This window comes from Grus americana, chromosome 2 (genome assembly GCF_028858705.1).
Source record: "Grus americana isolate bGruAme1 chromosome 2, bGruAme1.mat, whole genome shotgun sequence".
In the NCBI taxonomy this organism is placed as follows: Eukaryota; Metazoa; Chordata; class Aves; order Gruiformes; family Gruidae; genus Grus; species Grus americana.
In genome coordinates, this window is record NC_072853.1 from 151648496 (window position 1) to 151673681 (window position 25186).

General features: G+C 36.7%; 1 protein-coding gene across 4 annotated transcripts in view; it reads left to right on the forward strand.

Annotated features, from left to right (window-relative positions):
- Nucleotides 1-25186, forward strand: part of WAC (WW domain containing adaptor with coiled-coil) — a 62594-nt gene that overhangs the window by 24262 nt on the left and 13146 nt on the right. For all 4 annotated transcript variants that reach the window (XM_054817577.1, XM_054817576.1, XM_054817575.1 and 1 more), the window contains exons 4-11: nt 133-239; nt 1007-1122; nt 1522-1634; nt 3096-3404; nt 14063-14308; nt 16385-16507; nt 17544-17692; nt 22677-22795. In XM_054817577.1, coding sequence (XP_054673552.1) covers nt 133-239; nt 1007-1122; nt 1522-1634; nt 3096-3404; nt 14063-14308; nt 16385-16507; nt 17544-17692; nt 22677-22795 — 1282 coding nt within the window. The remainder of the gene's footprint in view (nt 1-132; nt 240-1006; nt 1123-1521; nt 1635-3095; nt 3405-14062; nt 14309-16384; nt 16508-17543; nt 17693-22676; nt 22796-25186) is intronic.

Below are 25186 nucleotides of genomic sequence, written 5' to 3' on the forward strand. Positions count from 1 at the left end.
GCTGTGGTCCAGGCTGTGGACAACTTGCCTTCTCCCCTCCCCTCTCCTTTCCCCTTTGACCTCCTTAGAATGCAGATGGTTGATTTGTTTGCAAACATACATGGTGAACAGTCCTTCTTTTTTTTTCTTTAGGGACCAGTTACTCTCCACAAGAAAATTCACATAACCATAGTGCTCTTCATAGTTCAAATTCGCATTCTTCTAATCCCAGCAATAATCCAAGCAAAACTTCTGATGCAGTGAGTATTTGTGATTGGTATTCATCCCTCTGTCACTCCATCCATACACATTTTATTTTCATCATTTTGTCTAAAACAGGTGCCATGTACATTACCTGCTTCATTGAATTTTCCAGCATCAGTCTATATTTTATAAACACTCTGTAAACTCAAGCTGCAGTTGTTATATGTTGTAAAACTATTCTAATTGACAGTCATTAGAGCTTCGAGGTACCTGTTTTGAATTTTAAAATACTAGATTATTTAAATGAAGTAGATATCGAGAGAAATATTTTCCATGAACTTTGGTAAATCTAGAGAAGACAGTATGATTTGACTTATTTAATATGCATAACACGTGAATTTTAGTCACTTTTATTATCCAAGTTTTAGTAGAGTGGCTTTTGTTAAAAATTGCACTGAAAACAGAATAGATAAATTTGTGAAGTATAGAAAAAATTTTGAAAAGATTATTTGTGAGGAAGTTTTAAGCTGCAGAAAATTAATGTTATCAATATTACTGTATCACACTAAACATACCATTAGATTTTGTTTTAGGGTTGAAGGGAATAAAACGCAGGAAGCTATTGCAGAATGCAACAGGAGCATAGTGGTCATATCTTTAAACTATCAAAATGAAACAGGCATTTAGAGATAGTATAAATGGAAAGCCGTGATATGGGTGCATATGAGGATGCCATGTAGTTTTAAAAAATGGTGGAAGCTTTTAAATTTGTATGTTACAACTCTCAAGTAGTCCTTTGTCCAACACTCTTTGTATTTTAAAGGCTTACGATTCTGCGGATGATTGGTCTGAACACATCAGCTCTTCAGGCAAAAAATACTACTACAACTGCCGAACAGAAGTTTCACAATGGGAAAAACCAAAAGAGTGGCTGGAAAGGTATATGTGTGTGGCTGTTTTCATTATATAAAGAGCAAGTATTCATAAAGCTCATTGAAGAGCAATTGAGCTTATCTAATAATTACTGCTATAAAAGATTGTGGTCCAAGTCTACTGTGTTCCTACCCTTACCATGACCTCTTGATCATCCAGAGTAAGGAGGGGGAAGTATGATTGGTTGGGGGTTTTTTGGTTTGAATGTGGGGGGTTTTTTTCTCCTTTTGGTTTTGGTTTTTTTGCTCTGTTTGTGAGCTGAACTGCTATACTGGGGGCTTCAACAAGCCCTGGTGTAAGGAAGCCTGTCCCATCTGTAGCAGCAAGATCTTAGGATAATTTAATTAATTTTGTGTGTTATATTATTAAATAAGTTCTTACTTAACTTGTGTTTTTTTTCTTCAGAGAGCAGAGACAAAAAGAAGCAAGCAAAATGTCAGTTAACAGTTTTCCAAAAGATAGGGATTACAGAAGAGAGGTGATGCAGGCGACAGCTGCCAGTGGGTTTGCCAGTGGAAGTATGTGGTTTTTTTACAGTAATAGATTCTTGCCTTGTTTGCATTACTGTTTTCTCTTCCAAACAAACAAAAAAAAGAAATCCCTTTCCTTAGCTGTTTTTCTCACCTTTTCATATAAAAAGGCCAAAGCGGATAACACAGACAGCTCTCCCAAATGTTTTTAAAATAAACATTGAGCCTTTACTTAGTATAATGCTTGCTTAATGCTTTTCATGGTACTCATCCTTTTTGCAGCTTTTACTGCCTAGTTTAATTATCTTTATAGGTAGTTATTGAAACAACTTGCACAGTTTATGGTATAGTTGGACTCTTGTGATCATTGAAACCTGTCAATGTCATATTCTGAGCTTAAAAATAGAGATGGAGAGATCTCTTCCAAAACCTTGATTTCACATCTGAAAATAATAAGCTAATTTTATGGATTATGACATTGGGGTTTTCAGAGGCTTGTATACATTATTGAAAGTGTATTTTTACTATGCAAAGCCTTTCCTGGACTATGAATTTCTGTTACTTGGAATTTTTTTCCCCAATACCTAGCTTTAAACTTTGTCACACTTTTCTGGGAAATAGTTGTACTGTGAGATTCATTCTGTATGCCGATGTAGTTTGGGGGTGAATTTGTAGCATAGTTCTCAGGTTGGTTTAAAAGTAGAAGCCAAAGTATTAATCTTTTTTCTTTTTTTTTTTTTTTTATCCCCTTTGCTTGGGACTTGACAAGGCAGGGACATATAAAGGGCTGTTTTTCTGTGTATGCTGAAACATACTGCATATGCTAAAACATACTGTATGCTACAAGAAGATAGCAGAAATGCATATTGCAGTAACTTTGTTTTGTGGTAGGTTAAAGTCTAGTAATCAACAAAAATAATTACTCTATATTTGCTTGGTATGTTCCCTGTGTAGCATAGTTTAAAATCTGCAATCATGTGACAAATGCAGATTAGTCACTCGTTTAATATATAGTTTTGAATTAATTCAATTGAAAGTAAATTCTTTGTAGTAGTACTCAAGCGTGTTGAAGTGGAATTGTTTGAAGGCTAGAATTTGAAACTATTAAATTATACTCGATGTTCAGGATTTTCTATGAACAAAAGAAAAATGGCACGAATTATCTCTTCACACTAAATATAAGATGGAAATAATAGATTCTGATTTAGAATTTTTTAGGAGACTTCAAAAGTTAACTTGACTGTAACACTTTTTATAAAGCAGCCTTTCATCAAAACACAGTGCTTAACCGGAACTCTAAATCAAGCAAAGGTCAGAGAAAATGCATTTTGTCAGTGAGTAAAATTAAATTTTGCCTTTTGATGCTGATCTACTTGAGGCTTTTTTGAATAGTAAGAAGTTCAATCAGCTCTAGTTGTTGATGTGCCACTGTATTAATCAATCTTACACAAGTTTCTAATTTAATCTTTTTTTCTTATTGCAATGTTACTTGGGGAATCCTGAAAAAAGTGGAAGACAAACATTCCAGTGACGCCAGTAGTATGCTCCCACAGAATATTTTATCTCAAACAAGCAGGCACAATGACAGAGACTACAGACTGCCAAGAGCAGAGACTCACAGTAGTTCTACTCCAGTACAGCATCCCATCAAACCAGTGGTTCATCCAACTGCTACCCCAAGCACTGTTCCTCCTAGTCCATTTTCTCTACAATCTGATCACCAGCCAAAGAAATCCTTTGATGCTAATGGAGCATCTACTTTATCAAAACTGCCTACATCCACATCTTCCATCCCTGCACAGAAAACAGAGAGAAAAGGTATGTCTAATGAAATTCCTTCTGGTATTTAAGATGATGCATTGCATTTGTGTTGCTTGTTCAAAGTATGTTAGTTCTAGAATTTAAAGATATTTTTCCTGTTGATGTGTATGCTTAGAAACCCATTACTGTTATGATGTGTTTCTTTCCCCTTAAACCACGTTTCCTATATCTTACACAACTTCAAATTGATGCTGCAATATTTGCTGTTTACTGGCTTATTCTGCAAATTATAATTTCAAATGATAATTTGAAAGATGTATTTTAGTAGGACATATTTTTATTTTTGTCCTTCCTCATGTTGTTTTGGATCTTTGCCATTATTTGCGTTCTTAACATAGATGTAGTTACACCATTTGAAAGTCATTTTGGACCATTATATTTTATGAACTGCTGTTACTGTTTGGAATGCCAGTGTCAAACTTTTCAATAAACACAAGCACAATTCTTACAGAAAGCAACACAGTTTTCTATGTGTCTGTAACAGCTATTCTTCTGTTTTGATCTCTGTCTTGTGATACACTGGATCTTCAGTTCTAAAACTGCTGAAAGTTTGTATTTCTGTATAATATGTACCAGAAACATTTAGAGCCACCAAGCAAAGATCAGAACTTTACTGTGCATTGTTTGTGACCCTTCAAAAGTCTACATTTTAAGTGGATTTACTTCATTATTAGGAAAGAAGAGCTCCAGAAGATTGTGAGAATGGAGATGTGTGTTATTAGTGATAGCGTGACACTTGAGTATAGTTGAATTCTTAGAGAGTAACATTGTATAAGAAAATTCTATTTTGGAGGCTTTGGGAGGGGGAAAAGTAATTTTTTATAAACACATCTGGTTTTAATTTAAAATATTGCTTAATTAGTATAACACTGAATTCTTTTTTGGAAGATGGCTTCTTGCCCTGTTGATATTTGCAAGCCTGTCTAGTTACAGAAGAATGGTGCAGCGCTTAAAAGACCAAAAAGACTTGGGTCTGACATTGGTCTTATACTCTGTTTGCTTTCCTGCCTTCCAGTTTTCTTTATTAAAGAATTCCAGCTCTTACACAGATAAGTGCACTTGGCCATCCAATAATACCATACATTGGCAAATAGTGCAATGTAAGAAGATTGTGCGTGTAAAGAAATTTTCTGTTTTTCTTGAGACTTTGTGCAATTTTTACGTGACCTGGTACATAAATGTTGACTCTAAACTACAGAGGCTCAGAAGATTTTCAGCAAGCCTTTTTCTGTTCAGTGCAGTAAAGCAAGAAGGTGTACTAGTTTATGCATTGCTCTTGTACTGAATACCGTAGTTACCTGCTTAAGTTCAGCCTCTATGTTTTGATTGCAGTTTGATGCACTTTTAAACAGGACAGTGCAAAAACATCCATGTCAAGTGTTCTGTCCTTTAGCGTCCTCTCTATTTTCATTACTATCTTTAAAATATACTTAAAGAAAACCCTTATTATTACTTATTTCTGGCATGTACTTGGTTCCTGCTTGGTGTGTGATAAAACTTCCAACTGGGTATCTTCTTTCCTTGCTTTACTGCATACCTTTAGTAGTTGCTTCCACTTAAATTGAGCAACTGAATCTTACTGCAATTGGAGAAATTTCCCATTGTGACAACTGCTACAAATGTTGGCACGGAGTTCTAGTATTGCTTACATATGACATTCATTTGAGAACATACAATTGGGTATGAATAGTGAAAATGATCGCACTGGGCGGTCTTGACACTATAAATCTTACTTTAGAATCTGTGTTACCATGGATGCTTCCATACTAAATAATCCCTTAATTTCTGTATTCCTATGTAGTTTTTTTAAGTTTATATGGGTTAAATGGATAGATTCTCTGTAATACTCTTGCATCAACGAGGCAAGTGTTTCATGGCACTTCATTGTTAGGAAATAGAATACTTCCTGAGCTTCAGGCAGGGTGGATTACAGAAAGTAAGTAATTGAAGAATTAGAATAGATTAATGTTAGGCTTGAAATACTTTTCCCAGAAAGTGTGAGTTTTCATGTTTTGCTTGAATATCTCATTTCTTACAGAAAAATTCATTGTGATAAGAGACGATTCAAAGAGTACATTCAATAGTCTTGCCTTTTTCTTTTTTTGTGAATGTTGGACTTCATTTTTTTTGTTTTGGTGGTTGTTTTTTTTTTGTTTAAGAAGCAATTTGACTAGTATAATTTCTGTAGCATTTTATGTATTTAAATTTAAAAGGGAGGAAGCAGTGCTATATGTTGAGATGTTTTTGGATAGTCTACTTGTTACCTGTTTTTCCAGAGGTGACTGTGAACCTGTAGTATTATAGGTATGCAGTGTTTAAAAATATTTGTTTGTAGCTGTTAAAATGGGAAAAAAAAAATGTCCTGAGATGCTAAGGTCAAACTATCTTCTAAAAGTATCTTTGTAAAATTGGAAAATAGTTTGAGGGGTTTATTTTTAAACTAGTAAAGGAAACCACCTTTGATCTTTTTCTGTTCGCTAGCTGTGCCATCCCTCTCTCTTTCTAAAAAGAGGTAAAGCTGTATTTTTTTGCTTATAAAAATAGCTTGGTCCAAATGACTGAATAGTATGCACAGCAGTCCTTGCCTAAATGAGTTCTTGCTTCTTGTCAATGTGTTGCTGGCAGACTTATGCCAGCATATATGTACCACTGTTTTAATAGTTCTGTTCTTAGTGTGTATTTTTTAATGCAGTAATAGTTGTGAAAAACAAAACAACAAAAAACCACAACAACCAACGACAACACTTTTTTCAGCTCAATCTCTTTTGCTGCAGGGGTATGTTGTAGTCCCACAAGGAGATTGAATAAAATCCCTGGCTGAACTATAGCTCAGCTGTTAGCGGTAGTCCTCTGCCCTCAATGGCTGGCAGTAGTGGAGAGTTCCTGGGGAACTATTTGACCTCTACCCTTTGGTTTGAATGTTCCAGTCAGAATCTACTGCTTCTGTTTGTGCTCACTGTGAGTGCTTTATGCAGGTAAAGTGTGGGGTTGCTTTTCCTACTTTTTGGCTGCTTTATCTGTAGGGCACATCACATTTTCCTATTTCTAATTCAGTTACTGAATGAAATGTTGTGTTGTCCATATCTTAACAGTGTGTCTGTCTGTAGGATACTTCTCACACCTTTTCTCCAAGTCCCATCAGGCAGCACTTCCGTTTCTAGTGTAGCAATACTCTAAAATTTTTCTGACAAAACTCACGAGCTGGCCAGTGAAACGCTGGGTGGGTTGTGACCCTGATGCTGACAGATTAAAGTGGTTGGTCAGTGACAGCTGAGCTTCTTCCTCATCCTTTTCTCACCCCTGTGGTTTTCTTACTTGTAACACTTGCTAGTCTTTAGCAGTCAGTTATTAATATTGCTCCTGGTATCGTTGCATCTTTGGCTGAGTTTTGCAGTTCTAAGTATGTTACTCAATTCATACAGTGGTTAGAAAAGCAAGACTGTTAGAGGTTTCTTCCAGTACTTTATACTTGTTTGCTGAGCATTGCGGTTATAGTTATTTTGGCAGCAGAGATAAAATAAGAAAATTCGGTTTTAAGACTGGAGTAATCCCACTGAGAAAAATATGGAATTATTTGTTTTTTCAATAATTTGAGTGTATTTGAGAACCCAGTTACTGTTGTTGCAATAGTTTCATTTGGCCAAATGTGTTTACAAAATGCATTGCTTTTAAATATTTATATATTTTGGTGTGGCTTAAGGTCCTTAGTAGATCAGAAGTGAACTGTGTAAAAAAAAGCTAAACATGACTGTTGCTGCTCAGAGAACTTAGTTGGTGGACTATCCACTCAAGGTACTTCAGCACAGATGAGTGTGTTACGATTCTTAATCATCAGCAGTAAATCAGGCAGTTCAGTTAGCTGTTCTAGGTGGTAGTTGTTTAATCAGTATAGTGGAGGTGAGGTTTATGGGGCAGTAAGGCAATGAATTTCTGAAAATTTTGTAATGCAATTTTCCTTCCACAGAGAGCACACTGTGAGAGCACACATGCATGACTTACTAGCAGACCAAACATTCAGCTCAAGCTCACAATAGAGTGTTTGAGTAATATTGTAGTGTTGAATCTGAAGGACTTTGAATGCATCGGTTTTGTTTTAAATGGCATAAAAAATTACATTACTAGTAAAAGCTATTGGAACACTCAAAGGATCACATTGATAATTTGGGAGTTATCCAGTCAACAATATTGGGTAATTTCCACGTCATTAAAAAAATCTTTGTTGAAATAAATCAGCTGTCCATATAAGTGGCAGAATAAGAGCAAGCTATATATAGCAGTATTTTAAAGCTACTAGTATAGGGAGTTCTAGTATGTTTTAATTGTCAGGAGGAGGACTGTGAAGGAAGTTATTGCACAAAAAATGCATTTCCTCTTTTTGTTTCTTTTTTTTCCTCCTACTCAATTCTCTGTCACACCAACATGCTTGAATAACTCTGTACACATTGGTGAGAAGGGGGTGAGCAAGTCCTAGGAATAGGTACTTATAGGAGTCCAGGTAGAACAGGGTGACCGAGGCGCAACGGAGGAGTAGGTGTGTTGGTGTCAAGAACTCTTTGTTGAAACAGTAGCTGAACAGTCAAAAGACTTGCAAACCTAGTCTGAATAACTTTAACTGTAACATACTAGGCTGAGAATTGCCTTTCAGAATGAGATTCAATAACAGATCAGCTGTTTGCTTAGGAGCAAAGGCTCTTGTCACAAGGGGCAGAGGTTGGTAACAGCAAGATTCAGCAGCACTTTAATGTACTACCTCAAACTCTGAGAAGCGAAGTGTTTGCCTTCTTGTATCTAGGTTGTAATTGAAGAACATTGTGGCACAACTGCTGACAATGATCTATGATGTTTTTTCTGAAAGGATTACTTGGCCTTGTTATTAAAAAAAATCCACGCTGCTGGGAAATATGCAGTGTAACGTTTCCATTCTAACTTGACATGTTTCTGGGGCAAGCAATAGCCTCCAGTTTCTTCAGTTGAGATACCTTTTTGTGAAACCTGCAACAAAGACGCACCTTTATCATACAGGTTCTTGTCATAGAGAATAATGCCTGAAAACTCGGACTTCTCTTCTTTTTGTCCAAAGGATGTGATTGCAGGTCACTTTCCAGCAGAGTAGGTTATGAACAGAAAGCTCTTTCCTAGTCATTTTGGTCTTTAAAAGTTTTCATTATAAAAAGGTTTTTTCCTGCTCCATTTTAATGTAAAACCAAGTAATAGTTCTTCCCATTAAGTTAATCTCCACATCTAGTTGTTTTTGTTTGCCACCTGATTGTTTTCCTTTTTTTCTATTTTGATGGCTTTTTTCCTTGCTCATTTTTTCCCATATGATTAAAGTTGACGATCCAGAAACTTGTTTAGTTCTATATGTAGGCTGCATCTAATTAGCTTGTTTTTGTCATTGTCGGAAAGCATACTGTATTTTCATATTGTCACAACAAAGTGAATGGATTTTTTTTAGACATTTTCTTAGAAACTCCTGAAGTTGAAACTTTAAAGTGCTTAGCTTATCATGGAATAATTGGCACAAAGTCATATTTTTAAAATCACAAAAAATAATCTAAAATATAATCTAATCTTTCATTTATTCAGAGGAAGACTTAACATGTATATTATAATTAAGAAAGTTCTCAACAGTTCAAAAGATTACCGTGGGCTATGGTCTGCTTTTGGTTTTAATTTTTTTTTAATTGAAAAATTTGTCCTTGGGACTTTCATAATAGTTGATATTTTATGTGAGATTGAGGAGTCATTTGCATAACATTTGTTTGGAAATTGGTGTTGACAGTGAAAAGGCTGCAGAGTTACCCTGGTCAATAGCAGGCAACTTCAGTCATAGTCTTAACACTTTTGCAGGCCTTGCAGCATAGTTCATCTTTTCTTTAAAAATATTTTTTGTGTAGGGGACAGACCAAATTTGCATTTTCTGTTTGTAAAATTTTGATTATAGGTTCAAAATTAGTCTGATGTGTTAATGGTTCAAATTAGGTTTATGAACGAGTGCCTTGTAATCAAAAGCCTTATTTTGCAATAATACTGTAGATAGCTTGTTAATGAACATGAACTTAATGTTGATACAGCTGTAGAGACCAGTGTATCAGAGTTGTAAAACTAAAGGACTCAGATTTGCAAAGATATTTAGCTCTCCTCAGTATGCTGTGTTGATTTTGACTGTGTTTCGTGATATTTGAGGCTTCAAATGCTTTTAAGAATTACAAGATTGTAGAATTCTGAGGATTTTTTTCAAAAATTGTAGAATCATAAAATGGTTTGGGTTGGAAGGGACCTTAAAGATCATCTAGTTCCAACCCCCCTGCCATGGGCAGGGACACCCTCCACTAGACCATGTTGCCCAGAGCCTCATCCAACCTGGTCTTAAACACTTCCAGGGATGGGGCATCCACAGCCTCTCTGGGCAACCTGTTCCAGTGCCTCACCACTCTAACAGTACAGAATTTCTTTCTAACATCTAATCTAAATCGACCCTCCTTCAGCTTAAACCCATTACCCCTTGTCCTGTCACTACACTCCCTGATAAACAGTCCCTCTCCAGCTTTATTGTAGGCCCCTTTAGGTACTGGAAAGCCGCAGCTGGGTCTCCCCACCGCCTTCTTTTCTCCAGGCTGAACAATCCCAACTCTCTCAGCCTGTCCTCATAGGAGAGGTGCTCCAGCCCTCTGATCAGCTTCGCGGCCCTCCCCTGGACTTACTCCAACAGCTACATGTCCTTCTTATGTTGGGAACCGTAGAGCTGGACACAGTATTCCAGGTGGGATCTCATGAGAGCAGAGTAGAAGGGAAGAATCTCCTCCCCCAACCTGCTGGTCACGCTTCTTTTGATGCAGCCCAGGATATGGTTGGCTTTCTGGGCTGCAAGTGTACATTGCTGGATCATGTTGAGCTTTTCATCAACCAACACCTCCAAGTCCTTCTCCTCAGGGCTGCTCTCAATCTATTCTTGTGCCTAGCCTGTAGTTGTGCTTGGTACATGTTTTGGTTTTTGTTTTTTTTTTCCCCTAGTAAATGTTTTAGAAACTAGGAAATAGTGTTTAAATGTCGAAAAGTAAACTTAACTGTGTGGCAAAACATACAATGAAACAGTCTCTCAAAGCAGTTCAGAAAAGAGGAATTAGGGAGGAAAAGGAGGGAGTGAGAAGTTCCTGCTCCTGTTTGTGGAAAAAGCAGGGGGAATGCACAGACCCCAGTGAGTGATTTCTGAGGATTTCATCTCAAGGAGTTTTGACTAGTTGTGTTAACTTCAAAGGCAAAACTTGCAAGTTGTCTATAACCATAAATTAAAGCCCCTTTTATACCTTTGTAATCATATTATACAAAAATGGATGTGTAAATATTTAGAGGCTTTGGTTATTGGCAGTGTTTCTTGGATTTACGTCTGTGAAATCAGGCATCCAGTCTGGAAGCCATGGAGTAAGATAGGTTCATTTAAATTAAGGTAATGAAAGTAGTGATTATATAGAACTAATCTGTAGTCTATATTTTTTAGCATGTTTGTTTTCATCACAAAGGAGTTTCCCTTTATAGAGAAGAAAATAGCCATTCAGGCTACTCAATACAAACAAGAAATATTTCTATTTCTACAAATATTTTTACAATTTTTTTTTTTTGCAGAAACAGGTTTATACCCTTTATTTCACTCTGAATAACTTAAATTACATAATTTATGAAGTGCAGTGATGCACTGTGCAATACAGGTGTATTCTTTCATAACATTTGGACTGTTGATTTTGTAAAGTTAACCATCTCAAAAGATCTGAATGTTAGCGTTAGACACCATCATTTTTTCATGTAATTTTTTCTAGGTATTTAATCCGGGTGATTGTACAAAAAATATCTTTCACAGACTTTAACACATACTTCAAATACCTGTGATAATACAGCTACAGAATAGTGCTTCCATATCGTCTGAAAGAATTAACTGGACTGTTGTTTTGATGTAATTCAGTTTGCATTTTTATAGCAGAGAAGTTTACCCAAACTAGAGTACTTTTACAGACCTCTTGGAATTCAGTGGTTTTGTATTACATATTTTGAGTCCTTTTATTCAAGAAATGAGTAAATACCCAGAACTGGTCTTAAGGTGTGTCTTCACTGTATTGTTAGCTCGAGTTTGCTTTTGATTCAGTATATTTCGTGTTCAGAACTACAGCATGAGTGAAAAATACTTCCAGCTTCTTGGTATGGTGGTGTGGTTTGAAGCTCAGGTATTACTTACGTGAATTAATAATGTAGTAGCAAGTTGCTTCTTTACTTAATTCAATCTAACTCTGAAGACGAGCCTAACTATGTTAAATATGTTTTGAAATGAGTGCTGGCAGTTGCTTAGTATATTTTTCTGTTTTGTTTGTTTTTAAATTAGGGTGTGTGTTTGTTTTGGTTTGGTTTTTTGTAAGGTTCTCAAAACTGTAGAATAGGAGACTTGTGTGTATAAGTACTAACATGCCCCATTGTGCTTAATTCCCTTGCTTTTGTCAGCCAGTGTTTCTCCTCGTCCTTATTTGGACTGTGACAGATCCGAGTTCAATTTAAACTTTACAAATTTTTGTTTAGTAGGATAAGATTCTTGTTTGCTTGATGCATGTTAAATTGCAGTTGTCTTAAGTTTACTTTGGACACCATAACGTAAGATTTTGTGTGTAATACTTCTATAACAGAGACTTTTGCTAATGACTTACTGTTGGGGGGGCTAATACCTAATCAGCTGTACTAGTCACATGGTACTGAAAACCATATAAAAATTTTGTAACTGCTTTTTTTTTTTCTTCTTTTTTTCTTTTTTAGTTTTTGTAACACTTCTCATCCCTTTGTCAGGTCTCCTTAGGAAAGCTCCTGGCCAAATGACCAGGTCCCTTTACAGATACATTGAAAGCCAACCCCTTGTCCGGAGGAGCTTGTAACTAAATAAGACCACCTCTTTTTTAGAAGGTTGCTTGAAATGTCAAATATGTCTCTGTGCCCTGGCTGTTGTATCCTTGCAAGCTGTCAAATTTGGATTCTTCAGCATTTTTTCTTCTGGTTTAGATTTCCCAGCTACTTGACTGGAAAAGGGGTTGTTTTGGAGTTTTGTGACCTGTTATGAACTATTTCTACTGTAACTGCATGGAAGCAGAAATCCCCTTTCTTTTCACTGAGATTTCTAATCTTATTTGATTTATGTATTGATACTCACTTCAGTCATTTTTTATTTTCATTATTTTAGGGTTCTTCTCCAATTAGTGTCAAAAGTTTCAATTAAGGCTGTCAGAAAACAAAAGCTTCTAGAAATTTTGTAACACTTTATTCTTACATAGTAAAACAAAACAAGACCTTTTCATTTTCCTTCTTTGCTAAATGTCAGTCACTTCTTGCCTTGACCATCTCTCCAAAGAAAAGAAAAAAACACACCTTTAGAGTAAAAGAGTTTCCCAGCCAGTTATTTTAGCTTTCATTTGGATTTTTGCCTGAAATGAGGAATATCTAGGTTGGCATTCTGTGCCCAGTTCGAGGTGGGTTTAAAATCCAGGTCTGTAATATTATGGCCAAGCATCTTGGGTGAGATCTTGAATCCATATCCATCTTTCCACTCTTCATCCAACCTGTTTGGTAGTGGCATTAGTCTTGACTGAATATGGGGCAGAAGTGTCTCATGGCTTTAATGGGGATGAGAGAATGGGGAGCTAAAATGGAAATATAGTGGCCCAGGCTTCTTACAGGAAGGATATTTGAAGTGACTGATGGTACACCTATAGTAAGTAGAAGTACTTCCGGTGCAGAAGATTCTCATAGTACTGGAATGGAGGAGAAACTTTAATGTTAACTGGAAGTCAAATTTAAAATTAACTAACTCACATTAATTAGAACAAATTGCCATACAGTATAATTGACTTTAAGTATTAAGCATTGCTGTGGATAGTAAGTGTTGATATTTGCTCAAATGAGATTAATAAAATAAAGGATATAGGTCTTGATGCTTTGGGAGAAGCTGACAAGTTTGAAACTTATTGTGGGCAGATACATTTTTTTTAGATGTTGTTCCACTCTGCTGTGGGGATGTTAACAGCTCTTGTTTTACATTTCTAGTGCAGCTCATTATCCTGTCTGTGAATCCTGAGCAACGTAGCTGGGTTGTGTTTAATAGAATTGGTCTTTGTTTTGTAGGTCCTTGCAGTCTGGTCTCTGAATAAATGAAGTATGACTTGCACCCTCCCCTCAAATTTGACATACTAGCCTATTTGTAAAGTCCATGGACTATAAGGTTTTCGTTCATAGTATGTGTTCTAAAAAAAGATTGGAATCATGGGTAAAAACATAGAATATAAGTATATGTACAGTAAAAGAAAAAATCACTGAGGAATTTTTGGCCCACATTTGTCCTAAAAATTAGTGGAAAAAAATTTTCGTTTGTAATACTGGCAGCTTTCAGTCCAATACCTTGAAGTGGAAAGATTCTTTTCTGTGTGTGTGTGTGTTCCTAATAAATATTAAGTTCAGTAGCCTAAGTTGCACTAGATAGTGGATATCTTCAATTTTCGTTATATTAATGTGTTTTTTTTCTTGTAACAATAGTTAAGCATTTGATCATCTGAATTTAATATGAATATTGTACTAGTGAGAAGTCAGGTTACATTGGGGAAAATAAAAATTACTCTCTGTCTTCTGTTCAGAGTCTGCATCTGTGGACAAGTCTGTATCCCATTCTTGCACAACTCCTTCTACATCTTCTGCTTCTGGACTGAATCCAACTTCTGCGCCTGCTTCATCTGCTCCTACAGTTCCTGTCTCACCTGTACCACAATCACCAATTCCTCCGTTACTTCAGGACCCAAATCTCCTTCGACAGCTGCTGCCTGCTCTGCAAGCCACCTTGCAGCTTAATAATTCTAGCGTAGATATATCCAAAATCAATGAAGGTAAGGATTCTTTAAACTTGATGTAACCTCTTATTTACACACATTAGTGTATTACTGAATACTAAGCTGTAGTAAATGCAAGCCTTACTTTAAGTGAAAAGTGAATAAATGAATCCCTAGATAAAGTGGGGATTGGTTTTGGTTTTTTGTGGTGGGTTTTTTTTTTCCTGTTAAATCTTTTTAAATTAGCCAAGTAACGTTTAAGCTGATGTATGTGAGCAGTCTAATTGAGACTGGTGACTTAATAGCTGTATTGGCATCACCTGTTGTACAAAATTGAGAGCTTTTTGTTCTTTTGTTTTGTGTAATGTTCTTTGTTTTCTGTAGTTTGTGCTGCTATTCTAATAATGTTTTTGCAAATACTGAAACTTCTAGGGATTCTTAAATCTTGTTGCCTGTCAACTTTTCTTCTCTAACAGAAGGTGTTAGCCTCTCTGAATAAAGATAGCATACTGGTAATTTTACTAGCAGGTTAAATTTTGTGTGTGTAATCAGTGTATCCCTTAGATTTTTGTCACATTGGCCTAGTTTATTAGAAGAAAGTTTAGAACTAGCTATAGTGCCTTTCACTGCAAGAACAGGTAGATTTGATGCATTTTGAATGTAATTTTATCTAATGTGGTGCCTGCATGTGGGAGGTTACTGGTGAAGAAAGTGGTGGGGGATTTTTTGTTTGCTTCTTTGAACTTGTGCGCTGATCACCGATTTAAACAGGAAGCAAAACATTTACATGTATTGTCCAGAGTTAATTAACTTTTTAAAAGTGCAAACCATGAAAGTCAAAATAGTAACATTTTAAGTAAAATTTTACTATTATTTACATCACGATTATTTGTAAGGAAAAGCTGTCAATTGACTTCCTTTTAATCAGCAAATATTATGGCTTCATTCAGTACTAATAGGTGAGTTGGTTGTGGTTTTTTTTCTGTGCAGGAAGAAGCTTTTAAAACTGTAGTGCAGTAGATTGGACTAAAAAAAGTAGGAGTATCATGGTTACTTGTGTTAAAAAATGAAAGGTCCAATCAAGACTCCAATTGGATTTTATTAGTTGCCAATTTAAATTCCTAGTCATTTTTTGGTGCTGTATCTCAGCAACAGCTGTGTCTGTCTTGGAACAAGAGTGTTTAATGTTGTTCTGGTGGCCTGAGGGCCTGGCTGGCAGGTCCACATGGGCAGTGATTTCACCTTGTGTAGCAGGACTGCCCTTAATGTGCACATGATGCAGAGTTACTCTGTGTTTCTGCTAGTGAGTCAGTTTTTTCAGGCTTGTGCATGGGTAGTGCATGTTCAGGAAATAGTCCACAGGGCCTGTAGACCTTGAAAAGATTAGTTCAGAAGCTGGATCTCATTGGCTCACCCTGTAAGATGCTTTTCCTCTATAGTGCAGTTTTAAAACAGTTGATTGAAAATGATTAATTTTTTACTGGAGGAGAGGGGGGATGGGACAGCTAAACCCAGAACAAATAAGTCTTTTGTTTGGGTTTTTTTTGGTGGGGATTTTGGTTTGTTTTGGTGGGGGGTTTTTTGTTGTTGTTGGTTGGGGGGGGGTTTGTTGTTTTGGTTTTTTTTTTAAAGAAGAAACAGTGTCTGGATTTTTAACTTGAAAGATCTTTTCTTTTACCTTGAACAGGAAGTCTTCCCTCCCCATCTCTTTTAGTGAGTTAAAGTGATACTGCTTTTTTTTCTTTTTTCTTTTTTTAATTATTATAGTTTAAACCCCCTACACACACACACATTTTGCTTACTACAATAACAAATGTAACAAATGTTCTCTTTATGTTTACAAGTATTATTATTGATCCATAAGGTCAAGCTGAAGAGTTAAAGTTATTTTCTAAAAAAATTTTTTTTTAGTGTATGTCTCAAAGATAAAACTACTGAACAAAGGACTTGGTTAGACGTGCCAAGCATTCATGAATTGAATTCAAGTCATTGAAAAATAGTTAAGGTGGCTCTTTGGTCTATTGTGGATACGGGAACAAAATCAGAAAGTAAATGCTGCTTAAATATATTTAGCCAGTTTGAACAGTTTAAAGTAATCTAGAATTGCCAGTAAAACAGAATGTTTGTTTTTAGTTCTAACAGCAGCTGTGACACAAGCTTCTCTGCAGTCTATACTCCATAAAATTCTTACTGCTGGACCATCTGCTTTCAATATCACTTCCCTAATTTCTCAAGCTGCACAACTGTCTACGCAAGGTATTCAGAGTCTTCTTTTCACTTATGTAAAATTATTATGTTGCATTTTATAAAGGCTGATACAATTGAAACTTGCAGAAGCTGTCTTATGTCGTATGTTTGGCCGTCTGGTGTGGAGAATGTCCAATGACTTCTTTTTCCAAAGACAGGATAAGAAATTGTTACTTGGGGAGCAGGAAGCTGACACGTAACTAAGTAAATGTACTTCTCTGTCTCTCCATTTGGGATTTTCTTTGTATGTTGACTAACTCTGTATGAGTAATGTGAAATGTGTGAGACCCTCTCAATTTATTCTGAACTGTAATTAGACATTATTTAATGTTCAATGTAAAAGACGACTCTTAGTCAAACACCCTTTTTGTAATACTGTGCAACTGTGGCTCTTGGGAGAGGCCTGAAATTCTTAAAAGAAATTTTATTCTATCTGGTGGAGGGGGGTGGGGGTTTGTAGTCTCCTGTAAATAGTATTTTACAGCTTCCAGGCAAGATATTCCTTCAGGTATCTTCAATGCATTCTGGTTTGTAACTTAATAAAGCTAGAAATTTAAACCAGACCAATAAATGCAGTCATGTTACTGAGTAGCTAAGCAGTATTATGTTAATACTAATTTTTAACCAGTAATTAAAAGATGGGCAGGGAACTGTTGGTAGATGCCTAGAGCGGGTGAATAGGTTTCTAGATAAACTGTTCATGCATTCTTTTGGTTAAATTGAGTTAAGCACTCTAAAATAGGAATTGTAAATGAAACTAATATAGTCACTTCATGTGTAAAAACCATTGCATAATAGCATCTTATCTTTCCCCCTCTCCTCAAGTTTTAGAAGTGGAGAGTTTGGGGAAAACACAGTTCTTTAGTTAGGATTGTTGTTGAACATCTGATTGTTCCAGTTGTTCACATACCCCCCAGCTATCTCAAGGTGAATATGTTTGTATATTATCTAATAGAACATACTGCAAAGTAACAAAAGAAAATCTAATTCACATTTTAAGATAGGATATGGTTTTATTAAAAACAACTTCTTTTTTTCTTTACAGCTCAGCCATCTAATCAGTCTCCAATGTCTTTAACATCTGATGCCTCATCACCAAGATCATATGTATCTCCAAGAATAAGCACACCTCAGACTAACACTGTTCCGCTTAAGCCTTTGATGACTACGCCACCGGTATCGTCGCAGCAGAAGGTAAGCTCCTTTTGATTTATGCCATATTGTAGTAAGAAACCATTATAGGTAATACTAAGTATTGCTGCTATATATCCATGCGCTAGCAGTTACATATAAGATAGTAAAATATGTATGTTATCATTCCCAATAGAAACAGAAACAACTGCTTGGCTGTATTGTTGCAGTACACATCTAGCTTGGAATTCTAGTATGCTTTTCTGTTCTTGAAAAAAATCTTGTGCTAGCTTCAGATGCTATCTGGAGATATTACCAAGAGATCAGTATTTTAACATACTTAAATGGAAACAAAATCTTCCTTCAAAGGCAACAGCTGATGTAGTTATCTAGACTTCAGCCAATAAGATATTTTTAGAATGGGAGAGAAATTCTTGGGGAAGTTGACTTGATGTAGTCTCAAATTTGATTTAGAAATGTTCTAGCTGTTTACAAGGTCAATAACATTATATGTCTTGCCCTTCCCACCCCCTCACCCCCATTCATTCAGAAATGCTTAATTGGATCAGTGACTAGGAAACATTAATTGAAGCTAACAAATAAGCTCCTAAGGTTCTTCCTAAGGATGAAGTAGAAAATATACAGTTGTCTTTTTTTTTTTTTTTTCTTTTTACTTTGTGTGTGTGTGCGATCCCTCTAGTGGGATCAAAACAATAATTCAGCAGTTTACAGTGTTGTTCTGGGTGTGAAAAATAGAAGTCTGTTGAGGAGGATTTGGACCTCCCCTAGAGGTTTGCTATTTTTATGCAATGGAGCTTGTCCTGTCTATTCATTGTACAGATCTTTCAAGATTGAGATCCTCAGATTTTAACCCAGTCTATCAGTATGTTGCTCAGCCTACGTAGTAGCTTATCAGTGTAAGAAGCATGGCTCTAGACTTTGGGGTGAGACCAGTCTTGTTTGATAGTTTTTTATTCTTACACACGCACACACACACACACACAATCCCTGTTTTCCTGGGCCCCCCCCCCCCGCCCCTTAGCTAAGCATCTTTCTTTCAATTTTCTGCTCAGGAGAGAACCTCTTAGGTCTTTAAGGCTTTTAAGGAATAGTTTTATCTTCAGGAGGACAGATTGCTTTCCTCGTTCTAGTAAAAATGCCTCATTTTCTTACATTTGAATTTTCTCATGAGTACAAAGCAAACCAAGTGATTCTCCCAGTTTGTTGTGATTGACAATTAATTGTGAAAGACTTGCATGTGTACTAATCCTGCTTGTTGTCTTTGTTTCTGCCCTTGGAGTGTATCCTGAATCTGTGTGGTCACATCCCATAGCTAGGTGACAATGAAATTATTGGATAGCAGACTTGAAATGAAGGGAGATGTCTGGCACTTCCAAATTCTGGGATATGAAAAAGAATCTTCTTAAGTTGTTAATGGTCAGTAACTGGAAGTTGATCTCTTCTGGTCTCTACAACCCAGAGTTCTGGATCTACTTTATAAAGTTCTGATTATCAGCTACGTTATAAACACGGCAAAAGCTTTATCCTTTGGGATCTTCTTTATCTACAGTGTTTTCTGAAAGAAAACTTGAAGGAAGGACAGCTCAGCAGGACTTTTTCCCCCAAAAAACATTAATCCTTGTTTTTATAAACTTAGTTTCTTTAGTATTTATCATCCTTATACAAATATTTTCCTGGAACTGTGCAGACAAACTTGGACCCACTGCCTTTCACTCAGTGTAAAGGCCAGCATTATACCTATGAAGTAGGTGGTGTGGTAGTAAACTATGCCTTAAGAGAAAGTGAAGGCAAGCCAAGGGTTGTAAGTAGGGCCAATCTGTCTTGGTAGACCAACTGTGTCATTAAATATGCTTTTGGACACACAAGCCTTCCCTGAGGTTTTCGGTAGAAGCAAAAAACTTCAAGGCTAAATGCAGGTTTGAGAAGAGTTGATCTGAGTTTAGTATACATCATAACTACAACAAAGCTGCCACTCCTCAAAAAACAACAACAAAGTGTTGATTATTTTTTGCTTTGTCTGATATGAGAATCTCCACTTACATGCAGGGCTCTGTGATTGCCTACAGTTAGTGATTGGCAGGCATGATTTCACTTCTGGTATTTTCAGACTAGAGTTTTGTGTTTTATTGATATATACATATATATATATATATATATATGGACGTTCTTCTGAAAGTGGTGACGTCTATATACTGTGACACATTTTGAAATTACTATATTTTAATCTGTCTTTCTTAAGATTGCACCACAATGAGGTGAGATTGCACATATGGTTTATTTTTGAAACATACAATGTGTTTGCAATCAAAGTGTTAAGTGTAGTAAATTAGAGTTACTCATTCTAAGCTATAATGTCTTTGCTTCGGAGTGCTATTAATGCACAACAGTCCATCAGGATTATTACATACATGGGCAAGTTTTCACTCCCATCCCTCTGTAAGGAAGTTATAACTCTTACTACACTGGGATATCATAACCATAAAAGCTTTCTGTTTTCTAGGTACCTTGACTAGCTTCACAGGAGCTGAGCGTAATAGTAGTGCTTGACAGCAGGATCTTTTCTTCATTTTTGTGTTCCTCAAATCTGGTGCTACTAACAGAACTGTTGAAATATTAATATGAATTGTTTGTGTGTTAGTCCTAGAAGTACCAAATTCTGGTTCAGCAGGAGATACTTTTCCAGTTCAGTAGAGAAATAGCTTTTGTGATAGTTGTTGTATTCATGTAATTCAATTCTGTAAGATGGGATTGAGAATTTAGGTGGTGATAGCTGCATTGTGAGCATGTCTGTTCTAGTACTCCTTCGGATACGGCAGTCAAGTTAGCTTATCCAGTTCTAAGAAAGAGTTTGAGGTAAATTATGCATAATCAAGATGTGGTGCTGTGCCAGGACACACTTGGTTTCAGAACACAAGCTTGTTGGCTTAGGGTCCTTCTGTGCAGCAGGCATCGACAAAGCTGAACTGACAGCGTGCAAGCAGAGCCCAGTGCCAGATGCACAGATAGTTAGGTTGGCTCTGGGAACAGTGTAGTGCCATTTGCACAGTAGGGCCTGTTGCTTCAGACTGCATCAACGTGTCTGTACTGCTTTTAAGCTCAAGCTGGTACATCTGCCTGGAGGTGTGCTGTACTCACCTGGCAGTTCAGGTGTCGCACACTCCAGGATCCTATGCATCACATTTTGCTGTTTAGCTGTGCCTGTGTTGAATGGTTAGAAACTGTTCTGAATTTCTGCAAAATAACCATGTAAAATATGTTACACAGACCTGTCAAGCTCGGTGAGAATGTTGCTTATGGAATTACTTATTTTTTTAGCCGTTTATTTTTTTTTGTTCCTAGTACATCTACTTACAATCTTAGAAACACTTGGAAAATAGGGAATAGTTAAGAGTTTTTGTGGTTCATTTATTTCACAAATCCCAATTTTTCTTTACAATCCATTTTTGTTTTTATTTTTGCCAGCCAAGGAGCTGGTTAATTTTCCAGTTTGGATCTGCAAGATGATTCTGTTATCTTTCCTTCTGTTAACTTTCCTTTTGTAATTGTTCCTTCTGTTTGAACAGCCTTGATAGTTATGTCTGCTCACAGGGTGAGCCAAATTCAGGCATTAATAGCAAAGTTCTTCATGTCATACATTTCATAAAGATGTTTGGGTAGTCTTTTTTTTTTTTTTTTTTTTTCATAAATAAATATAAGAACTACTATTACTTTTCCCCCCTTAACTGTGTAATTCTGTTGATTTCAACACACTTAAGTGATCCTGCAATGATCTTGCTTTATCTTACTAGAACCATGAGGTTTTTCATGTGCTTTTCAGACTTCTTTGGGGTTTTGATGATAACTTTAAAAGGTGGCTTTTCCTCTTAGATGTATAAGTAAGTTTGAGATTACATTAAGATTTCCTGTAAATTTAAATAAATGAAGTTATGTCTTGAGTTTACGTTAGTAGATACTGTCTGACTTGCCATCTGTGGTTTGTTTCACAGGTGTCTGTTTCTGAAACTGAGAGAATTTCTGGAGGTTCAGATGACCGCTAGTTAGTAATGTACACCAACCAGCTTGATGTCAGCAAATGCCAGACAGGCTGCCTGATTTATGCTTTTTGTCTTCATGGATCCCTAGAACCCATTTTAATTCCCCCTCTCTTTCTTAAAATGGTTAGCTTGATTTTTCTGGAGTGGGGGATAAGTTTTGGAGCCGCTGCCTCTTTTGAACATACTTTAAAAGGGATAGAGGTATGGAGAGTATGGGGCAGAAAATGTATCTTGAACTCCATGTACTGTAACTTAGACATTACTATATTCCCAAAGTTTTAATCCTGTTGCAGTTCAGGAATTCACAGAAAAAAGACTGTATCTCACTGCTGGGGTCCTAATATCTTACATGTGAATGTGTACTACAAAGGAGAAGGAAAAAGCTACTGGTGACTCTTTTTTTTTTTCCTTTTTTTTTTGGTCATTCATTACTTTAGAACTTACAGAACAGTTAAAAAGGGGGAGTAGCAGACTGATAAATATGCTTTAGATTATTTTTTTTTACCATTTCTGATAGAGATGTTATAACATGGTTATGATGTAATTCTGCTCTTGACACTGTGTAATGTGTTTTCAAGTAGGGATCTTCTAACTTTTTGAGTGAAAATTTTTATTTGGATAATAATCAGTTCTTCTGAGGTTGAAAATGAGCTTGATGCTCATGTGGAAGATATGGTCAAAAATGAAATTGGGTTGAACTATTTTTGCCCAATAAACTTGCGATATTTTGACAAGTCAGATGGATCTAAATTTGCTTCTGTTATGTCTATTAAGTACTCTTTCTATTTTAGTAAAAAAACCATCACAACTGTGGAACTAGAGATGATTAAAAAAAACCCCAAAAAACCACCTTGTGAAGAGCATAAAAATTCTGTCAACAAAAGACCTTGTATCAAAAAACCCCGCTGGTCTTGTAATTTCCGTGTTTTCCTGTGGTTCTTACGCTTGATATTTACTGTGGAGGAAATCTAATGAAGTTTTGAATTTTCCAGGTTGCTACTCCAGGTGTTAAACAAGGACCAGCTTCACAGGCAGCACCTCAGCAGCCGGTAATAGCTGACAAGCAGGCGGGTCATGAACCTGCCTCTCCACGAAGCCTTCAGCGCTCAAGGTACATTGAAATACTTATTTGTGCTGTCCTCTGTTTTTGCTCTGAATCCGATGTATGTTGTATGCATTGCAATTTGTAGATTCTTCTTTGCCCTGTTTATTGAAAACATGATTTACTCTGCTGTTGCTGAAAGGATGCAGCTAAATATCTTTGTTACAGAGCTAATGCGGTAGATGCTCCACTTTAGCACCACTACTACAGTTCCATTCGCAGAAGCAGAATAGAATTAATATTTCTGCCCTGTTGCTCTGGAGTCAATTTTACAAGTGATTGCTTGTATTGCGATTTCTGAGTTTGGAGGTTATGCTGTGTGGTTGTGGGATTAAATACTTTATGTGATTTGCTTAGTGTTAGATGTTTGTGGTGTCTTGCTGTAGTGTAATTTGATTTTTAAATTAGTAAGAACTTTTGTCTATCAGGCAATTTTACTGCTTTAATGAAAAACATTAAAAATGAAGTAAGTTTCACAAATGCTTTTCCTTGGCCGGACTTTTTTATCAAGATTGCAGCCTATTCAGATGTTGCATGATAGGAACATTTAGCCATGGATTTACAAGGTGTATTTAGAATCTCTGTCTTGTTTGAGTTTTTTTCTTTTGGGAAGATGGATTTTTCATTGTGTAGGATGCTGTGCACTTTATCATAGTGGTTCCGGGGGCTGTAATCAAAGATTTGTCCTAAGATCTGTCTGTGATGGAGTCATGGTCTAGAAGCATGGCAAGAGATTGCAGGTTCATCATCACAATGAGTTCCTGTAAATCTACAAGGTGTTGCACTTAAAAGCTAGATTTTTCACTTTTAAACTAACCCTATTTAGGTTGAATAAGGTGTGTGCTGTGATAGTAAAAAAAAAAAACAAACCAACAAACCCAAACAACCAAACAAAAAACCCAACACTCTTCCCTTGTCAGCATACCTGAAGCTACTTGGTGGTGCTTTCCAGATCATAAAATAGTGAGGTCCTTTTATCTGCCCTTCTGGGACTATATACTAAAGGGGACCTTGGATTACATGTCATTGGTGCGCTAACTTACTGTTAGATTTTCAAATATCTGTTGGTTTTTGTGGGGAGAGGGGTGTTGTTTTGTGTTTTGGGTTTTTTTGGGGTGGGTTTTTGTTTGTTTGCTTGGCAGTCCTATCCCATCGACTGGTTTTACTGCAGACACTGTGCTATTGATCAGTTTGGGGGTACAAACAGAAGCAGGTCAGAAGTTTTTGAGTCTTTAATGTTGGTTGTCTTTACAGACACTTGATTCTAATCTTTGGCAGATGTCTAATCTACAACTCATTTTCGTCTATGGGCAGAACAGTGTACCAGCTCCAGTCTGTAGTAATTATGGATGGCGCTGTTTAAACCTTTCTGAATTACAATACCAAAAATAAAATTATACTTGGCAACCAGCTAAACCTTTTTAATAAGTGGACTAGACCTTTTCATAAGGAGCGGTGAGGTTTCGGGGAATAGCTCTCCATCACAGACCCTTTTTTGTCCTTTGATCATCCCTTCCCCATTGGCAACCTTGCTAAGGAAGATGGTCTTACTCTGGGAAACATTCACCATGGCCTGGAGTCTGTGTGAAGTGATACTGGTTGGGCATTTGGCCTGCTAATCCATACACTGTACTGTGTCCCCCTCTACCTTTTGGGTTATATAGGACTTACTACTTTGGCATAACCCTTACCCACATCCAGTTCCGTTTAGGGATGTACTGGCCCTCTGCAAGCCGTTGCTCTGCTTGGCATCAGCACTTTGCTGGAGAGGGCAAGCTGAGTTTGTCTCAGCGACTGCACCACTGAAGCAGAGGCATCGTGGAGGTAGCACTGTCCCATGTTCGAGGAGGCGCAGGAGGCAGTGCACAAATAGGGAAGTGTGTGCAGCCTGGTATCAAAGATATTGTGACAGTATTAGTATTGTTTAGTGTTCTATATCTCTCAAATTGTTACATGTTTGTGACTGTGGTATATTGTGTATCATGACTTCATGTGTTTCTGTTTCTTTTGGAAGTGTCTCGTTTGCAAAAAATGGAAGATAAGGAACAGGTGATTTGGAAAAACCTGTGTGATGTTTTCTTCTGTTCAGTACAGTGCAGTTGAATGAAAATAAAGCAACTCAGATGTAGATTTACTCATCTGCAAAAGATTTCCTGTGTCCAAGCAGTATTTCTGAATTGATACAGAACAGATTATTCCTTCACAGGCGAAAGCAGTCGATCGGATTGGGGACTGCTCTTGGGGCTAACTCCTTATTTTATAGGAATGAACGACTACTTAGCAACCTGAACTGTAGACAGGTGGTCCAAAAAGAGACTCTGTGAATTAAGGTTGCATTTTTCTACAGCTTAAATGAAGATTTATTGTGCAGAGGCTGATTACAACTACATTTCCTTTACT